The following is a 20,213-nucleotide window of genomic DNA, read 5'->3' as shown; positions in this document are numbered from 1 at the left end:
CATTCTAAAACAAACAAAAGGGCCAATTTTGCCCTTTTAGCAAGAATCACAGAAGCGCCGGTGAGCCAATATAGCGCCCTGCGTAGCCACTCCAAACGGCGGCGCTTGTTAATCAAAAACTGCAACAACAGCCTCAAAAATTCAGAGAGCTTTCGAATCCCGAATCCCTCCTCAGGCCCTGTCCCAGCTAGCAGTCCGCACGACCCCTCATGTCTTAGGTAGCGGCTCAACAGCTGAAACTGGGCAGTAGGGCGAACTAATTATTAATGTGCTCCAAGACTGATGCCTAAACGAGCAACGTAGTGACTCCTTAAGCGCGGTGAAGTGTGCTGCGTCGATGCCTTAACCTGAAACGTGTCCCGCTACCTATCTATGGATCCATGCATATGTATGTCGCGAGCAGGCTTGTCAGCTGCTTGACATTGGATTTTTGGAGACAGCGGGAGAAACAACTTCGAAGCCACAGTCGTCATTGCCTTTTCCTTCTGTTGCGTGGCAGCATTCTGTACTCCTTGCCTCCTGCCTCAAAAGTAGGCAGGCTTGCACTCGCGCGCCGACTGTGCTGTTTCCTCAGCCCGCTTTGTGGAGGCCGTTGGGACGTAATGCCCTCTCGGGCCCTTTGTTCTGCTACTTCGGGCGCATTCGTTTTGGGGCGAGGGCCCAGGTCATCCGCAAAGAAACTCGAAACAGCCGAGGCCACTGCAGCTGGAGATGGTGAACGGGAAGGCAATTTCTGTTCTTCATCTCCATCTGGCTTTGCGTACGCTTGCTTGCGTGGCGGCGAACGCCTCTGAGGCTGCGGGATGCTAACCATGGGCAACCGCTCTGCTGGAGGTTCGGGGAATGGCTTAACCACAACAATATCTCCTCCTTTTTCTCGCAGTTCAAATGTTCCCTGGTGGGCTCCTCCGAAGCGCTGTCTCAAAATATCCCAGTCCTCGTCGTCTGAGTCGCTATCTTTCTGTTTTAATGGGTTTGGAGTTTGCGTTGCTTCGCCATCAGTTGTCACGATTGCCTTCCATGGGGGTTCTCCTGGCATGTGGTACACTGACTGCTGGGGAGGGGCTGAAGGGGAGGTAGAGAGCCCGGCTATGCCCATCCGTGGAGTCAAAGCCTTTGGGGATGTGCGCTCTGGGCTCTTTATGACTGGCAATTCCTCTTTAGGCTGTTTCTTGCGAGCCGCGTGCAAACTCGGAGGGGGAGAATCCTCTCTGAGGTGCTGCAAACGCTGCTCCTCAATGCGCCTCTGCCGTTCAGGGTCTTCCCAACGAGTCAAATCTAAGCGCTCCTCCGGTATGTAGGCATTAGGATCAACTGCACCCGCACACAATGAGAAGCACAAGGCTGCTTTTGTTCTTCAGGCTCAGGTATGTGGTTCAGCGGCTGCAAGCCCACAGCCTTCTGATGGCCCAAAAGTTCACTACAACCACATGTATGGTTGGCTACACTTGAGCTCTTTGGGCGATGCTCACCAACAGCCCTTCTGGCAGCTTGAAGCCCCGCATCCATTCCTAAGTCAAATAGCTGCTGCTGTCCCATCTGCTGCCTCGCGTGCATTGGGTCTTGTTGCTCGTAATACGAAATGAACGCCTTCCTTGCCTGCACCTCTTCGATTTGGTCGTTCACATGTTGTATGGCAGCTTCAATGCCAGCCACGTATTTCCCCTGTCGCCGAGTGACCTGGCGGAGCACCCGCATCTGTTCGGCTGCAACATCAAAGAGTCAACAAAAAGAGTCAACATGAATGGCACTAAACTCCCTGCCGTTATTACTAGCAGCTTCACTAGGTATGCTAATAATGCACGACTGGATAACGAGAGGCTCACCAATGACGCCAAGGTCGTGAAGGATCAAATAGTGCTTGGCCCTCAGGAATTCAATGTCGGTCAAGCACTGCTGCAACCGAACAATCTGAGTGGAAAGAAGGGCTTTGCTGATGTACTCCTGCAGCAACAAGGCCATCCATAAAAGCAACAACGGCAACAGCCTGGCTTCTCATCCCCATCCACAGAATTCACAGCTACAATAAGTTCAGAAGCATTTTTTCGTCATCCGTGCAGCGGTATGCTGCAATGCTCCGCGGCTCGTGTTGTGTCAAGAGCCATCACTTGCCTGAGTGCTCCTTGGCTCTCTGACTAGAAGCGGGAGCTCCTTGAGGGACATGAAGAACTCATCTTTAAGATTGACAAATCCTGAATTCACAGGCTGCTCGCCACCAAGGTTAACTCCCCATGTTTGCAGCGAAAGACACTTGACGAAGGCCTGGGCATATCAGTCGCCCACATATGCAGCGGAGTGCAGTGCATGCTGAGAAGAATGCACGGCTTTTTCACATCGTATCCTGCTACTGAGACTCTAAAAACTAACCCCCACCTTGAAATAAAGGATCACGGTGTCATTGACCATCAGAGGCACACGTTTCCGCTGTACGACGCCATATTTGGCCTCCAGGGCGCTTTGCATCTCAGCTGCCTCTTCGGCCTTCAAGGACTCGTACCTAAGAGCATATTCATGCAAATGCTTAGGGTGCAGGATCTCCGTAGCAACAAATAAGTACTACGGGCAGCAAGCCTGACAACGCTAGTGCCTGTCTCCACCCCTGTGAGAGACAGTACCCAGGCAAAGCCCCCAAATGAGCTAAAGGTGAACACGGGAGAGACGCTGCTCATTTTGGTGCCAGTTGCTTCCTTGGAAAAGCAGGCTAGTATAATAACCAACAGACGTTAGCATAAGTGTGATTTCAATGGTTGTGTAAATTGCCCGGTGTGCGGATATTAATGCTATGCTACAATCTGAGAAAGCGTACCGAACGTAGATCATCGATAGGACAATGTAGTTCAGGAAACCAAAGAAGAACATACACACAACCAGACAGAACACTTGAAAGAGCCAGCCGATGCTGCGGCCTTGCTGCGGAATTGTGATAATTGAGTTGAAATTCCACCTGGATTGCGTCAACATTACGCAAGAAACGACTGCATTCGCGTAGGTCGAAAAACCGTCGTATGAGCCCCCCAAAACGCAGTAGCCTGCAGACAGAAGCACACCGTATCGAAGCCATTTGAGTTGCAGTGTGCTCTCTCTGCTGTCTTTTTGTTCTTCTATCCCCGACCTGTGCATCATCCACTCGGCAAGACTACTGCAGCTTTCAGAAGACCAACTAGCTAGGAATGCCCCAAGAGAAGTGCGCCGTTGGTTCTGGCGGCTGAGGAATCAGTTGTGTTCCCGTCCCTCATCTTGCGGAAGCACGGGGAGGCTTACCAATCAACGAGAATAAGAGGAATGAACTGAAGAGAGTGCACAAAGTGCATGCCATTTGCACCTTTGCAGCATTGAGGTGCGACAGGAGCTTTCGAAGGCCCTGCATTCTCTCGGGTATGGCAGGGACCATAGTGATGAAACGGATCATTGCGATCACAAAGAGCAGCCCAGCACATATCTTGCAAAATAAAAGGTAATTTGCCAGCGTCTCTATGCGTTCTTGGAGTCGTAAGAACCGCGGGAGAGATTCAGCAGAAGGAGGCGGCTGAGACCGTGTGGGCACTGCAGTAATGTCACAGTGCAGAGGCGGTCGCTTGAAAGCGCCGTCTGGGTTTGACAAGGTATGCTACTTGCTGCAGGGTGTTGCGCTTTGGAGGCACCTTACAACGGCTGTGTTGATCCATGCGAATGGGTCGAACAGCGACGGCCGCAACAGCAAATGCCCTGTATCTAGCTGAACTACTCTGGCCTTGCGCTACCTAAGAAATGCTGCAGCAGTAAAAGCGAAAGGTCGTGGCTCTCCTTGACTTACTGCTGGCGCTGCCCGGCAGCCACTGCCAGGGCTGGACGGGCCCTGGGACAAATTTGGGGATGTTCCCTGTACTTCCTGTTGCTGTTCCCGCCGCTATCGAACTGAGTTCATCAGTCCACCCGGGGTCGAACGCTACGTTGTACATACACAACAGGAAGAAACAGCAGCAAGCGAACGAAAGCGCCAGCGGCATGTCCAGGATAATGAGGTATAAAGGATACACCCGCCGTTTTTGCACTGCCCTGTACGACAGGACGAGGTAACCTAACAAGCACAGGAGAGCCAAAGGCATGAAGATCACTTCCGGCCTCACGCCCGTCTCCAAAGGGTGTATGTGCCAGGCCGGAATAATCGTCACCCCCAAGGAGGTCTTCAACCCGCCTTGATCCATTGTTACAACAACCTGGGCGCACGCACCCTCAAGCCACACCCGCAGTGTTCAATCTGCATTCGCAGTGCACCGTCTCTATTGGTTAGGCATCTCCAACAAGCGCTTTTTTCGCCTCCACAAGCCCACACAGTACGACATGCTAAGCTTGGGCGCAACCCAGCAGTCCCACAGTCGCTGAGACCACCCAACTGGCTGACCTTATTCAGAGCAAACATGCTCGAATCTCCGTTGTACGTCATCCACAAGACTTCCAATTCCAGAAGTTGCCAGTCGAGGAAGTTCATGGAGCGCAGGTGTTGCACCTTGGTTCTCATAGACGTGCTGCCGGCATATATCTCTTCAAAGTCCGCTGCAGTCCAGTGGACGTCGCTCTGTGGTCTGCTGTGGTCATCTATCGGGGACTGACCTTTCGTAGGAGCTGACTGAGTTGGCTGGACTTGGCGAGACGGGCTACCCCTCCCCTTGTATTGTGCCGTCTCAATCCCGGACCCCACTTCCGCAGCTATAAACGTCTTCGGGGCATCTGAGCCAGAAAAGTATATCGGCACAGTGTACACGCGCTCCGCACTGGGGTGGAAGCTGCCGCCTCCATATGTTCCGCTCGTCCAATTCCGAAACACCGCCTGCTTGCGGCGTACCGGATACAACTCCGCCACTGCACAGGACAGACGACAGAGCTCAAACCATGTCAGATTAGGAAAGCAGATTCGTAAATAACAACAAGAGGAGTAGAAGCAACAAGGATAATGCAAGGAATGTCTGAACATCACCGTGCCCCAGTACCGCCTAAAGCGCTCAGGTACGATAGGGGCCAAGATTATAGAGAGGCCTAGCTGCGGGTCAGGCTCACGGCTTTCGAATGTTTGGCATTCCAAATCTATCCTCGTGAGGCGCAACACCGCACCAGGATTAGCAAGAGGTATTGCATTCGTGGTAGAGGGCGAGTTGAATGCTGCATTGAGTATTTGGCCAGCCAACACCTGCTCCAACCAGTCGTACACCCCCGAAAGAGAAGTCACACTGCTAATTTGCAGTAGGCGCCGGATTCCCTGCAGAGAGACATGGCGGTGCACAGAGCATGCACACAAAGAAGACTCACAACATCGTCATATGCTTTCCTAAACATAAAAGCAAAGATAGCAACCCCATTACGCCCACGCTGCTATCAACAGTCCCCTATGATAAACACTCACTTGGGGCTGGTTAGTAGGGAAGGTTGCAGCGATCGTGCCGCATTGCGGGCGAGGTATCATCCACACTGGCGGAGTCTTCATGTTGGCCTCTCGTGACGTGAAGGGGTCGGTTGTGCTGAAAGGCTGCAGCGTCTGTTCGATGGCTTTGTTAAATTCGCGATTGACGCGGGGTGTGTCACAGAGGAAGCAAATTCCCAACGAGAATAAGACAATAAACGGAATGAAGAGTGCTGCCAGCTTCCTGTACTCAACAGCAGCCGTATCTTCTGCCTCAGACACGTTCGCTTTGCCTTTCTTGCTGTCCTGCTCTTCGCTCAGTATCGCAGCTGTCTCATCCTTCCCCATTCTCGCCCTCTTCTGCAGTTCCTGGAGTAGAAAACCCACAATATAGGGCACAACACAGTGAAAATGTGCCTCACTTGCTTCATAGCACCGCAATCTGTCAACTGCACATACGAGGCATCAACACCGATTCAAACCGACGTCCGCTAACAATTCGGCGACTTTCTTCTTGAACCTACTTTCATACCTCATCTATTCGGCTTTCATCCTTGGGATCTGGAGTGCAGAAAAATATATTGTTTTCCATCCACTCGCGAGTACGGTCTATGATATCAGCTCCTGCACAGAATATCGGGCCAAGACGACAGCAAGAAAAAAATGAAACTCGCCCACACCATTCATTTCCCAAGCGGCGCAGCTGTAAGGCTTCTAATATTATCTGTCCTCTTGAAAATAAACGAGATGGTACAAGATATACCACCCTTCTAACCAGCTTCCGTTTTGTTCGTGTGAATGCAGGACCACAAGGTCCAAGACTTGCCCAAATTTTCTCTTTGGCCGGCTCGAACTTTCTTCACAACAGCACTGAGGGACTGAATGTTAATTGCTACCAGCATGGGGACAAAGACGACCCAAACGACAAGTAATCCGATGGCGGCGACGATAAATGCTACGGGAGGCATCGACTTGATAAAGGGGGCCCCAAAACTCAAACAAACCGTGTAAAATAAGGAAGAGGTGAAGGTCCGAAACTGTGGGACCCGAGGCCCTGCAGGGCAGCCGAATTAACCACAGCACAACAAAATCGAAGAAAATAAGCAGAATATTTGACGATCAAGATGCCTGCACAGTGCCCATGCCCTCAGAAAACCGCGTCAATCCCTGTACCCCTGCGGAACAATCAGCAACCCCTGAGCAGGTGCGTATATAGTGAACTATCTCAATTCTGTACGGAAGTAAGTGGTAGGTGAGAGCTCTTCAGCCCGTGTAAACATGCGCTCCCGCCATCACTTTGACGGTCTGCAGCTGCCTTCAACGGTTCGGCGTGGTTCGGTACCCCGTGGGGTTCTACTCAGACGTTAAGCTGCTGACCCAGGAGAATGTAGTTGCAAGCCGTCGCGCCAAGAAGCAGCAGAACTGTGACTAAGATAATTCCTCCGAATTCGTTGACAAACACGACAGTGCTCTTTTCTAGCACCAGAAAAAATATACTGGCCCCCGAGAGCGCGTGCAGGAGCCGCAAAATGAAGGCCCAACCGGTAATGATAAGAGCCACCCCCAGTATTCCCTCCAACACTGAGAAGCAAACGCCCGCACAGCAATTGCCAGGACCCTGAAGCGTTTTCCCCGGATGCATCATTCATACGCAGCATATGACAGCTTCAACACCGTTTCCAAAAGGAACAGCGTGGCTGTGGCGTTCCATTAGCACAGAAAGGTAACTCAACACGTGCTTCACCTTCGAGAGCTTCCACTAGAGGAGAGCTGAACTCTGAGTTCGTTATTACGTGACTCAGAATGCAGCAGGCCAAAAGAAGAGTTGCCCCCAACAAACTCGTCATGGCCACGAACGTGCAAGGCCACCGCTCTTCCAAATACCGCCGCAGAGGGCTCCTATCATCTTCGAAACTGCACAACAGGGCACAAAGGCTGGCGAACAGTATCACGCGAATTTCTCCCCCAACACGGGCCACATGCTTCAAGGAAATACTCAATCAATACCCTGTACTGTCCTTGTACAAGCATCGTATGGTGTACCCCGATCGTATTACTGATGTCATCACAAACCTGCTTGGCCTGTTGACTTAAGAAAAAAACGAAGGTTGCTGAGAACTATAACCACGTTTAAATGTGCATGTTCATCAGTCTGGCTCAGCTGAGCAGTCGTTCGGTGCTTGCTGAAAACGGGCGTAAAGAGCTTTAACTAGCTGTTTCTCAGCGAAGGGCCAAATTGCCTCAGAGTACAAGAAGCCAACAGATGGTGGACACACCGTCGAGTTCTCCTTGTTAGCTTGAAGGCCAGCCATTCTACGACGCAGTAGCAGATGGACGCCACCAGATACAGAAGAGAAAAAGCAAATGCAAATGCATTGCCCGAGACCAGTACCGACTGAACCTTCACGTCTGCCGTCACCAGTCCTGAGGCGCTCTGTTTGAAGAAGATCTTTGCAGCTGCAGAAGCACCGAAAGTTTAAGCCTAGCGCCTGTTCTGTACCTCTAATGAAATGAGATTACAGAACTGATACTTCACCCATCCCCTGCCTCGCTGGTTACTGCAACTTTAGCACTTGGGACCCACGGATCTCAACGAATGCCACCATCTACACCCACCGCATTCATTGCCTCTGCCGTCCCGCCCGCGAATGGTCAGCGTTGCTGCCGTCGTAAGCGGCCCCCACCAACCTTCCTTGCCAAGGGCTTCGATGGTGCTTGTGGCATCCACTGCATATGTACCTCCCAGCAGTTGCCCAAAATCAATCGTCTTCTCCTCAGCAGCTGCTCAGCAATCAGAGCGCACAGGAAGAGGCCCAATTCAGTCAGTCGTTCACTAACCCATCGGCACTTTTCCAAAATTCCCTCCCAGCCATGCCCCGCATTGTGCTATCACTAGAAGCATGTACAGCTCTACATGCCTCCGTTTTCGCTGGCCAGCAGCGGCAGCAGCTAAGCAGTCTCTGCGTGCATGTCCTTATCCCCACCGTCAAAGTTGAGTCTCTTGTATATGACTTTGGCTGTATTGGGGTTTTCGTTGTCTACAAGACTGCCTTTAACCAGATGGAGTGTGGCAAGTTGCACCACTACGGAGCCTCCCAAGCTTCCAGTAAAGAGGGTGGGGGCCAGGACTTTAAGAAGCCAAGCCTCTACATCTGCCCAGCTGGTGATGGCACCTGCGGCGATTGTAAAACCGGTTGTTTCTGGGTGGACGTATGCACTGTCACGGATATTACGCAGTTCTACTGCTCTCGAGAAGCTGGAGATGCTCCGCCATCCCCCAGTGTACGCACTGAGGAAAAAGCTCTCTCCTTCTTTGAAAGGCGTGCTGGTCAGATGCGTCCGGACAGTCGCAGTCAACTCGTGGCGCAGAGGCACGGCGTAGTAGAAGATGCCCGCAGCTGTGGAGCTGCCCCCAATAAGCACAAGCAGAAGCAGCCAATTGAGAAATGAATGGTTGCGTTCAAACGACAAATTCGTGTTTTCTGAAAGCCCCACTTGTACGTAGCCGCTGGAGGGGGTGGAGCCCTCGCTGCTTTCTGAAGACTCGCCACGGGAGACAGACGACTCCGAACGCACAGAGACCACCATGGTGAGCTGTCCCTCATGCCAACTGTCTTGCGGCTCTTGCCCTTTCCTGTGTTGGAGACCGCAGGATGCTAGTTCAAAAGTGGGAACACCGGCCCACACCCGGCATTATACCACGCTATAGACCCAAATAAAGGCATCAGCTTCTATAGAGAATCGCATTAAACCCTCATGGACACCTCAGAAACAGCAGCTTCCACGCTCTTCCAAGCCGCATGCAACTGCGGCGGCTCCTAGGAGCCGATGGACGAAAGGAGCGAAGAACGGTTAGTAACGGGGAGAAGAAATACACAAAGCTAACAGAAAAGAGAATGCCCGGGGAGAGAGATAGCCGGATATCACGAAAATTGCAAACACTAGAAAGACAAGCTGGACAATGATGGACGGCCGCTTTGGCTGGACGAAAGCTGAGACCCAAAGGCACGGTAGTAACCTATGCAGTGACGGCCGCCTAACACCCGCCTCATAATGGCAGCTATCCCACGCCGAAAACAGCAGCAGAAAAGAACGAAATCAGAAATGGAGATGAACTAAGGGTTTTATTAATGCCAAATGAGGTGACCAGTGGTATGTGTGTGAGGCCGAACAACGCCGCAGAACCGAGGCCAGGCAGTCATTGTCTGGGCCACTCGAGGGCAACCCTCCGTGAAAAAACAGAGCTAGTCGAATTATTCGAACTATCAAAGTGAATAATTAAATTAAATTACATTACGAGCAAGCCCTTTATCCAGTGCTTGCAGGGAAACCCCCAGACAGCGGACCCCCACCCTCGCTGTGCTCAACGGCCAGTACGGCTTGGCGGCCGCCACAGCGAAGCCGGGCGAGCTAGACGAAGGCAGTCTGCGTTATCAGTGTTCGTTTTTATGTGCAATTTCAGTATTGTTTTGTCATATAACGAACACTTTTAACGATTGAACTTACGTTGCGTATTGTTTACTAACTAACGCAGAACCGCAAAACCTTCGAGCTTTCCACGATCTTCGCCGAGACAACCAGCAACCGCCAAGCATCACTCGCCGCTAAGTCGCGGAAAGAAGCTATGTGTGTAGAGTCCTACTTGGTCCCCTCTTCTTACTGTTTGCTTTTTAAACAACGTTTTACTGCACACGTTCGGAAAACGCATCTTCGTGCTCATTCTCTGCTTAGTAAGGTGCAGTGGTCGCGGTGGCTGTCGCCTGCGGTGAGTCACCTGCCGAGTGGAGCGCTAGAGACCTCTCAGCACACTTTAGCGGCGATTTGATCCTCGCCTGTATCTTTGATATTACTCGTCTTTGGAAGGCAAACGAGCGAGATTACGAAGCATCTACGCCGCTTATCTCAAGCTCCACCGGAGAAGAACCCTGTGGCCCGCCATCCTGATTCAGACGCCAAAGCCTTAGGGTAAAGAGAAGTTAGCCTAGTCTACTTCTCTTGTCTTCTCTAGCGAGGAATCCCAAGGAACACGACAATGAGTTCCTTCCTGTCCATGAGACCTGGACGCTGTTCGAGGGAAAGCGAAGGGGCCCTTGACTCAGCTGACTCACCTGTCGTTCGCTGGGAGATGCTGCCTGCGCACATATGGAACACCAATCGCATGTTTAGCAGCAATGCGGAGAGACCCTTCCAGATAGAACCTCTCGCTGGCATCCCCGCCCAAGTCGCTATGCCAAGCCACCTTGCGCTCTCCCCGAGAGACAACGTCGACGCAGCGGTAGCTGCTGCAGCACAAGCAGCAGTAACGACAGCAGCAGGAGTAGAAGCTTTGCTCAACAGAGGGAACCAAGGAATGATACCTCACAGTCTGGAAGACTGGCCGAATAGCGAAGTCAGTAGTCCTGCGCAAGGAGGAAACGGCGGGGACAGCAGGAGAAGGAACGTGTACGATGGAACAGAGGCAGGCTATGAACGTTTCGAGAGCGAAATGAGTTCTGTTTCTCCATTTCAAGAAGGGGGAGAATGGGTGCTGCAAGACGTTTCCCCACGGAGTACTAGCTGTGACGATACTGCGCCTGAACGCCACAACCTGGAGGCTACACACGACAGTACGACAGGTGAAGAGCCAGAGCTGTTCTTTGAGGCGGATGTGACGGACTTGGGAGTGGAACAAGAATTGTATAGCTCAGATAATAGCGAGAGCGACGACTACAGCGACAGCGACGGCTCCAGTGGCGTTGAGAGTGAGAGCGACGCCGAAGGAGACAGGGTGGAGGAGGAAGAAGAGGAGAACGAAATACAGGAAAAAGGTGCGGAAGAAAAGGATAAGGACGTACTAGAAAAAGAGGAGGCACACGAACAGAAGCCGGTGGCAGCAGTGGGCGATATGTGGCACTGCGTGTGCCCGGTGCACGGGCTAGACGGCCTCGCAGCCGGAGGTGAAACTCTGGACTTTGAGGGCAGCGATGCAGACGGCTGGACAGACGTAGGAGGGATTGGGATCGGGGGATCCACGTCGTTGGAGGCGGCTCCCTGCAGCTGTCTCGAAGCGGCTGCGTTGCCCAAGGGCCCCCGGCAGCAGAAGAAAGAACAGCTCCTCAAAGCAGCGGAGACCGAAGAACGCACAGTAGCCAGCGGCGCGGTGTTATCCGACGGGGAAGGTGTTTTAACAGTGGAGACGGGGCAGAATTTATCGGATGACGCAACTCTGGAGCCACAACTCGGCATTAACAGTATCTGCAGCAGCAACACGGGCTACGGTGCCAGGGAATACAGCGTGTGTGTAACTCCCGAGGCCTCCGAAGGCTCCCTCTCGCCTCAGGCAAGAGCAGATGAACCCGTCGCCGGGAGGCTGCAGTCCCTCATCGCGAGCCTTGAAGCGCAGCAGTGGAGGGGGTTGCTGCGGGCCAATCCCGATTTAGTTACCAAAGTGCAAAAGGAAAGAACAGATGGAGGTTCGGCCAATTGAAGAAGGGCGCAGGTATCAGACATCCTCAGACTAATGATGGAATATATAGGGGGGAACCGAAGAAGACTGGGCAGCCCTCAAACAGTGCTGGACAGTAAAAGAAGTGACCAACCAAACAGCGACACCACACGACGTCAGTATTTACATACATAAATACTGCATATATATATATATATATATATATATATATATATATAGCGCATACACCTAGTGGGTGCATATATAGTATGTGCACATATTGTGACGCAGCGTATGTGTAATGCACACGTTACATGAAATAATGATTGCCCGCCTTCATCGGGGACTTCCGGGCATGCTGTTAGGAGATCCTTTGCCTCATTCATTTATTTACAAAAGTGGCTCTCCCCAGGGCGCCCAAAAGCAGGCAGTTCGGCGTGCGCCGACTGCTGCGGGGGAGTGCTTAAAAAATGAATGTATACAAGTAAAATACATATGTGTGCATAGTTACGTCGTTACTTCCTCGGGTGGTGGCAAAGACAACCCGCAGACTTTTTCTGGCTGCCTCCACATTGGATTGCCTCAGGGAGTACTCGCCTCTGCCAATATATATATGTATATTATATATATATATATATATATATATATATATACGTGTACGTATTACATGTACACAATATGCACATTGTATGTGGGCAAATGGTCGCTTCTAGATACTTTTTTAATTTTGTATTTTATGATAATACCTACACCTACATGTGCAATTTGTCTCCCTACAGCATACGTCGTACACACCGGTATATCGACGTACTATTAGAGAAAGTGCTACACTTCTGCCTCCTAAGCCTGGGAAGTAGAAAGACGGTAGCTTCAGAAACAGCTGCCAGCCGTCCCCTGTCAGAACTGCCTAGTCGTCAAATGCTTACGGACAGATGTTGTCTAGCACAGTTGGGGTGTACGTACATCCCTGACCCGAGTAGGTCTCGCGGGTCCCCCGGCAACGCCAGCAGCAACAAACACACTCTCTATACTTCCCTCTGCCTCTGGCGCTGTGGTTCCCCACAATTTGAAACTCCACCTACACTGCCACTGCCCGTCTGTGTGCACACAGACACGGCTAACCCGACCCGCTGCATGCTTGCATGCGCGGATGAGGCACATGCACGCACACAAGCAAGGATAGATGCAAACCATACGCCTCCATATATATATATATATATATATGCACGCGTACTGTTCCGCCCCCTCTTCCTTCCCTCTCGCAGCTGCGCTGCCCGCTCTAGGGGCCACTCTAGGCGTTCACAACAAACAAAACAACAAACACACGCTGTTGCAGTCCCCCAAAATGCTGCACAACTTGACAGGATCCCCCCCTGCCAGGTCCCAGCACTCTCCGCCTGCGCTTCTTCCCCCGCCACTCGGTACCTTCCCTTCCTCTGTCCCTAGAGTAGAGAGGAATTAGCTGCTTTTTTACCATTCAGCTCTTCACATCCTCCTCTCCACTTCTATTAGTGTCAATACGCCGCCACTCCACCCTTAGGAAAGACGCCCCAGATCGGGGCCCCTATGCTGCAACCCCTATCCAAGTGCAGTCTGCCAACAGCTGCTATCCGTGCATGCAACAAACAACGTGTGGCCCTTTGGGTATGGCCATGTCTGTCTGATCACTACGGCTCCCGCAACCTCAAAGTAGCAGCACTAGTCGTACTGCCTGCCTACGGCTGCCTGGCTTTGTTGCATATTTCCATAAAAAGTGTAGAAGTACAGACGCAGCGTGCATCTGACAGAGAAAACGGAGATTTAATGCGACGCTGCGAAGCTCCTGTCCCTGGCTATGGGTGGCACACTGACTACCGGAGGAGATGCCCCCGCCTTGATGGACTGCACAAACCCCTTCAAGGCCTCCTGCAGCTCATCGGTGCACAGACTATCCTCCCCTTCGCGCTCCTCTCCAGCAACGGCTCCGTGGCTGCTGCTTCGCAGCCGCTCCTCAGCAGCAGCAGCCTGCCGCTGCAGTGCCACCCAGTGCTGCAGGCTTGCGCGTGCCTGCGCTTGCATCTGCTGTTGCTGGTGCTGGTGCTGCTGTCGGGGGTCGGACGCCGCAGCCTCGCCGCTTTCCCCTCCGGCTCCTTCTCGTGAGATCGAGTGGGGTCTGTCCCAGACGTCCCCAAAGGACGCGTCCGCCGGTCCATGTGATGCCGTGGGGCCTGTGGGCCCCCCGTCTCCTCCTCTCGCTACCCGCTTGAGCGGGCGGTAGAAAGGGGCCTCTTCAGGGCCTTCCTCCAGACCAGCCAGAGCTGCGTAGCTGACGTTTCGAGTTGCCCGCCGTACAGGGCCTGTCCTGCCCCCTGTACTCCCTTGTCGCACTGCTGCTGCTGCTTCTGCCGCTGCACCTGCGTTTCTCAACGCCGCATGCAAATCCTCATCGTCCTCAGCCCCCTGAGAACCCACAGGGCGCCTACATGGCGCTCCCATCGGGACCCCCACCGGCGCCTGTCCTCTTCCTGATGCAGAGAGGAGGCTGCGAGAACGAGGGATGCCTGCAGCTTCTTCTTGAGGGCACATTCTCACGAAACTCGTCGGGGGAACTGCCGGCGTCAATCTCCGGCTGTGGAGGTCGCAATCGCCAGCTGCTGCTGCGGCTGCTGCCGCAGCTGCGCCCCTTGAGATGTAGCTGCCGTCGTCTGCTCTCCCGCGGCGCTCCCCTCCAGCGCCCGTCAGCTCTGACCCGGATCCGCGGCGAGAGCTGCCTGCCACAAGCCCCGCAAGAGCGTCAACAGGTCGCCGCCGCGGGCCCCCTTGCGGGCCCCCTGGGACATCTGCCTGCGAAGTGCCGGCATCAAGGCTGCGGCTGCCTCTGCCCGCAGCGCCCCCCAGGCTATGGCCAGAGGTTCGCAGAAGGAAGCGAGAGATGTCTCTGCTCGTCGGGTACCGACTACCAGAACTGCCGAAGAGCTCCCACGCCTCCGCCGCCTCCCCCTCAAGGCCCCCACCAGCCTCAGCGCTTTCTGACGCCCGCGGGCATCGCGCCACCTGAAGATACACAGCGACGCAACGAGCGTTCCATGCACCCTGCGCCTTCCGTCTTGGCCAGGAAAACAGCACGCATCCAGCACGTGGAATACATACGACGATATAAAGCAGATACAAATACACCTTGTACAGCCATAACATAGCACCACTGCGTCCCGCTTCCCCTCCCTTCTAAAAAAAAAGTCACTGAACATACAACGGCAGCTCGTGCAGCGTACATGAGTTGCTGCTACTTCAACACCCCCTGCGCTATAGGCCTCGAGCTGCCTGCTGCGCATCCCTCTGGGAATCAAAGGAGATTGGGGTCGTACGGGCAGGGCAATCTGTATTCGCTAACACCAGCACGGATGGATCGACTGACCTGAGCTTGTGGCGCACTGCCTACGGCGGGTCCAGCGAAGGAAAAACCTTGACGGCGGAGTCTCTCTGCCTCTGTTTCTTCTTCCTCAACGTACAGTTCCCTTGCACGTTCTGCTGCTCTTACAGCTGCTCGGGCCACGTCGAGCTGCCAGTCTGCTGCTGTTGTTGCTGCCGGTTGTGAAGCAGTGAGGTGCGGCAGCAGGCCACGGAAGAAGGGCAGCGCCTTCGCAAGCAGCTCCCGAGAAGGGGCCCCCTCTCCCCCGCTGCACAGCAGCGAGGCCAGATGGTTGATGCCCAACACGCTTGCTCGGGGCGCCGCCTCCGTACCTCCACCTGCGGAAGCAGTGGCAGCAGAGCCGCTGTTAAGCGGCTGCGGCGGCGCGGCTGCAGTCTGCAGGGGGCAGCAAAAGGAGTCCGATGCGTCGTCGCTGTTGCTGCTGACGACGCCCAGGCGCCCCTCAGACGCCACGCTCCCTGATGACCCACCACCACAACGGGAGGCTGTGGCTGTGTAAGGACTATCTAGCAGCAACAGCCCCTCCCCTGATGTCTCCTCAGCCTCTCTGCTACTACCGCTGCCCGCTCCCCGTCGCTCCGGCATGGAGACATCGCTGGGGTGCGGCAGCAGAACAGGCGGGGCGGAGGGAGCCTCATATTGAGGTAAGCAGAGACGCCAGTCTCCCTGGGAAAGAGCCTTCAAATCGATCTCAGGCTGCAGGTAGCGCAGCAGCAGGGGATGAGTTCTTCGATGGCACGCAGACCCGTCGAACGGCACATACACCACAACAAAAGGCGGAAACACCGTCCACTCCGTGCTGTTCTCCTGAGTCCGGTACTGCCACCGCTTTGCTGCAGCCTCTGCTGTCGTCTCGCCCCCCCCTGAAGTGCCCCCTGCCTTGGTGCTACCCCTCAGCTGGCCCGGCGCGGGTGGAACCAACGCCCTGGGGATGGCCCACACAAGTCGCGGTACAATAGAGCTCTGTTTGCGTCGGGCTCTGCACTCTCTTAAAATGCCTCCGTTGTCGTTGTACAAATCAAACGGCAAACGGTAGATCCGCCTCCCCGCCACCAAGGCGAACTCATTTGCAGCGCCACCGGTCCGAAGGACCATCACCCGCATGGCTCGTACAATGCAGTTCGGTCGCAAGCCCTCCACAGGCCCCGCAGCTCCCGCAGGTGCTGCTCCTGTTTCTGTGTTTGCGGTGTCTGTACAGCTTGACGGTCGATTGCGGCCAATCAAGACGGTGCGGACACCTGTGGCTTCATCTCTTTCGCGCGCCTCCGCAACTGCTGCCTTGGCGCGGGATGCCTGTTCTAGGGAGAAGTAAACATCCTGAACGACGACATCGACGAAATACGCCCTTGCAACGGCCTCCCCCTGACCCTGCTCCTGAGGCGGTGGGTTCGATGCTGTCAGCCCCACAGACAAACATGCCCCAGGGTATATATCTCTAGCGACGTCCGCCTCCAGAGGAAGCAGCCGCCACGCGCACTCTGTCGGACAAGGGCAAGGCACTCGGGGAGGCACGAAGTCGCTCACATGGCATATGAAGTCCTGTGACAAGACAGACAGACATGCCCATCGATATATCATCATAAGCCAGCACAACCTGCAATACCACGAATGCTCTAGCAACGCCTCGACACGCCCCCACACCAACAGCACGAACCAGCAAAAGCAAAAACCAAAGAACAACCTTACACAACCGAGGCATCCGCCACAATAGACGGAAACGCGTTGTTCCATCCCTAATTATCAGAGGGCTAAACTAGAACGGACTCCGAGGCCAACGCGAAAACAGTACTGACTACGGCGAAGGTGCACGGGGTCTTGGGGAGAGGGGTTTTCTAGGAATCGATGCCAACAAAGCGTGTGTGCGGTCCAGGCAACAGAGGGTCGTGTGCTTATTTGGGATAAGTCTGGCCCATTTGAGAAGGCATAAACTGGTCTCTAAACTGGTATGAAGGCCTAAAATAGGGGGAGGGCCTACAGTTGCGCTGCCCTTCAGGTCGCTCGAAGCGAAGCAACGGGCCCTGAAGCTGTTGTTGTGCAGTAGCTGCACCACCTCGCAGTCCCTCCACAGCATCCGCCCCGCATCTCCCGTGTCCGACCGGCCCCACCCTACCCACGTTGCCACTTGAATCGGTAAGCCTGCAAGCCCCGGCAACAACACACACATGCAGGGCTGCATCTGCATGCCTGCACATACAATGCCGCTGCATGTATGCATGCATGCAGCAGCCTTCGGCCGTTCCCTGCTGCGGCCCCAGTACACTACGCAAAGTAGTCCTGTGTTCGTGCGTACACCCCAGTCTTCCACGTTAACACCACCCACATCCTCCCAAACCCATACTCAAAGTCTGTTTTGGTGCTGCTTGTAACGCGGCAGTCAATTACACTGAATACTGCACTTGAAGCAGCTGCCTGGGTCGTTCGTGGCGGTATGTTTCTGCCGTATTTCGCCGCTCCTCTATCTGCGTCTGAGGTTCCTTCGCTCTCTCTAACTGTCACTTCTTTCTGACTGTGAGAATAGGTAAATAATTAATGTGTACACTGCACGAATACATTACACAGTGTGCCCCCCCTTCTGGTTGTGTGTAGTCTGCATATATATATATATATATATATATACATATATATATATGATAAATGGATATATATATATATGCGTATGTGTGTGTGTGCCTCCTTAATGTGCTTCATTTGCTCCCAGACACTCTAGTTCCCAGTGTTTTTCGTTTCTCTCGTCCCCTCACCGACAAAAATCTTTTCTGGAAGTGCCTCGGCCTTTGGCCACATCTTCGGCGCGGTGGCGGCTCCGAATTCTTCGAGTCGAACATCTAGTGGTTCTTCCTCAGCGTTTATTTCTTCGCCCCTGTTTACTTCTCCATCTCCTTTGTGGCCTTCGTCTCCTCTGCTGCCTTCGCCCCCCTTGGCTGCCTCCGCTGGTATCCGCAGCCACTTGTGCTGCAGTGCCCAACGTCGGTCAATCGTGCCCCCAACAAACCGCGTGAAGTTCGCCTCAAACCCCAAATTCGGATGCCCTTGCTGCTGCTGCTGCTGCTGAAGCTGCCGCTGCAGCAGCAACGCACCGCTGAGTCCTGGGACGCTCCGCGCCTGTTCCCCTGCCACCGCCCCCTGAGACTCGCCTCGCATGCTCGCGCATGCAGCTGCAGCAGCGGCTGCAGCAGCAGCTGCTGCAGCTGCCGACGGCGGCTCCTCCTCCGCTTCCGCCCACTCGTCCGCTGCCCCGGGGCTGTAGCTGCTGCTGCTGCTAGCTGCAGCGGGCGCTGGCGCAGCAGCACCCGCAGCAGCAGCTCCAGTAGCAGCAGCACGCGCTGCGCCGCTACGGTCTAAAAGGAAGGCATGGCGTACGGAGCGGCGGCCTTTGGACGTGGCCACACTTTCGCGTTGTAGTCGCTTTCTGCGTATGTTGGGGTCTGCTGCTGCGGCTGCTGCCTGCGCCCCTGTGGGCTGCTGCTGCGGCAGAGCGCCGGCTGTCTGTCGGTCGTGCAGCTCTGCTAAGAAGAGGAGACAACGCCAAGCGAGCAGCCGCCCCTGTGCGGAAAGTAGGCCCATGCGTACATCTCCTTGAAACAAACTAAACAGAAACAGAGCCACGCGGCCTATGGTTATGGGACCCCTGTGGGAACTGATGGCGTCTGCACTGACAAAGGAGCCTGCAGGCAGCAGCAGCTCGCCGTCCTCCGGGGCCCAGGAGTCCAGGTCTTGTGAAGGAGACAGGAACAACGAGGCGATGTCTAGAGGAGGTGCATCACACCGCTTCTCCTTCGTATCATCCGCCGCTTCCCCCACTTCAGAAGATGACGGTACACCCGCCCCCGCACCTTCACCACTCGCCTCAAGCTTCACTTCACCTGATGCTGACGCTCCTCCCCTTGCAGCTGCACTTGCAGCTGGAGCAGCCGCAGCAGCAGCAGCTGTCTCCGGAGTCTCATCTCCCTGCCCTCTGCTCCCTTCTGCCGCGGTCGACCCAGAAGCAGCAGCAACGCCAGAAACGGCTTCTGAGGCGCTGCGGAAGGAGGTGCCGCCGCCGTGGGCGGCATGTGCTGAGAAAGAAGAAGCAGAAGAAGCGCAAGGAGGCGACTGAATCACGTCCACCTGTGCAGCTGTCTCCTGAAGATCCTCTTGCTGCTCGACCGAGGGACACTTTAGCGGCGCATCACTGCTGCTGCTGCTGCTGCTGTGTTCGCATTCCTCTCCCCTGTTGCTCCGGTGCTGCTGCTGCTGCCCGGGTGGAGGAGGCGACAGTGGGAAAAGAGCGGAAGAAGCGCCTCCAGACGGGCTGCTGCTGATGGAGGCATCTTCGGCATCGTCTTTGGCGATGGGCGCTGAGGCGGGGCGGTGGGCATCGCTCGGCTGCCCCGCCCCGGCCTCTGGGGGCCCTGAAGAGGAGTGGGAGGCCATCTTGGGGGAGCAGCGGGGCCCTCAGAGTGCCGCCCCCGCCTCCTCGCCAGTTTTGCAGTTCTATTGCGTGCTGTGTCCGTTTATCTTGCCCTAAGAGGTGGTTTGCGGCGAGTCGGGGTGTGCGTACGGTTGCTCTGCTGACAGGACGCGGGTCAAGGCGGCGCAGGCGCTGCCCTCTCACTCTTCTGCAGGCAAATGGACCGCCTCAGAAAAGAATGGAGAACACGAGGCGGGCGGAGCAGTGCGGAAGTTGCAGCAGTAGTGTTTGGACTGCGTTGAGCTGAGACAGAGTGGGAAAGCTACTTGGGAAAAGGCGGGATGGCGGCGGCCGGCAGGAGACAAAAAGACAGCGCGATTCTAATCCAGATGAGTTTACTGCAGTTCGAAAGCAACGCAAAGAAAATGCATTAAACACCCATGCCCGCAGCTGCACGACGGCTGCACACGGAGGGCTGCCTCTGTGGGCAGCCGTCGGGGTGAAGGGTATATGGTCGGCTTCTGCTTTCTTGAAGCATTCCACTGGTGACAAGATAAGAAGAGAAAGGGAAAACGCGAGTCACGAAGTCTGCGGGAAGCCACAGGCGGGTGGGGGT

General features: G+C 54.6%; 3 protein-coding genes across 3 annotated transcripts; 1 reads left to right on the top strand and 2 right to left on the bottom strand.

The window, feature by feature from the left end:
• Positions 1-469: 469 nt before the first annotated feature.
• On the bottom strand, positions 470-8,962 carry EAH_00044400 (hypothetical protein, conserved; the record flags this gene model as incomplete). Its single annotated transcript, XM_013391659.1, has 18 exons — positions 470-1,314; positions 1,473-1,706; positions 1,827-1,944; positions 2,137-2,262; positions 2,374-2,497; positions 2,807-3,029; positions 3,262-3,543; positions 3,794-4,196; positions 4,382-4,839; positions 5,035-5,233; positions 5,378-5,743; positions 5,907-5,998; positions 6,150-6,428; positions 6,752-6,955; positions 7,119-7,288; positions 7,651-7,831; positions 7,991-8,155; positions 8,359-8,962. 18 exons carry the CDS (start codon positions 8,960-8,962, stop codon positions 470-472), a joined length of 5,073 nt encoding a protein of 1,690 aa, XP_013247113.1.
• Positions 8,963-10,406: 1,444 nt separating this feature from the next.
• On the top strand, positions 10,407-11,840 carry EAH_00044390 (hypothetical protein, conserved; the record flags this gene model as incomplete). The annotated part of the gene is made up of 1 exon (XM_013391658.1): positions 10,407-11,840. One exon carries the CDS (start codon positions 10,407-10,409, stop codon positions 11,838-11,840), a length of 1,434 nt encoding a protein of 477 aa, XP_013247112.1.
• A 1,758-nt stretch (positions 11,841-13,598) lies between these two features.
• Positions 13,599-19,620, bottom strand: EAH_00044380 (hypothetical protein, conserved; the record flags this gene model as incomplete). Its single annotated transcript, XM_013391657.1, has 4 exons — positions 13,599-14,831; positions 15,193-16,746; positions 17,183-17,343; positions 17,949-19,620. 4 exons carry the CDS (start codon positions 19,618-19,620, stop codon positions 13,599-13,601), a joined length of 4,620 nt encoding a protein of 1,539 aa, XP_013247111.1.
• Between the last annotated feature and the right edge of the window lie 593 nt (positions 19,621-20,213).

This window comes from Eimeria acervulina, genomic scaffold (assembly GCF_000499425.1).
Source record: "Eimeria acervulina Houghton genomic scaffold, Eah_scaff611, whole genome shotgun sequence".
Classification (NCBI taxonomy): Eukaryota; Apicomplexa; class Conoidasida; order Eucoccidiorida; family Eimeriidae; genus Eimeria; species Eimeria acervulina.
The sequence above is the reverse complement of the archived record's forward strand: the minus strand, read 5'-3'. Positions and strand labels throughout refer to the sequence as shown.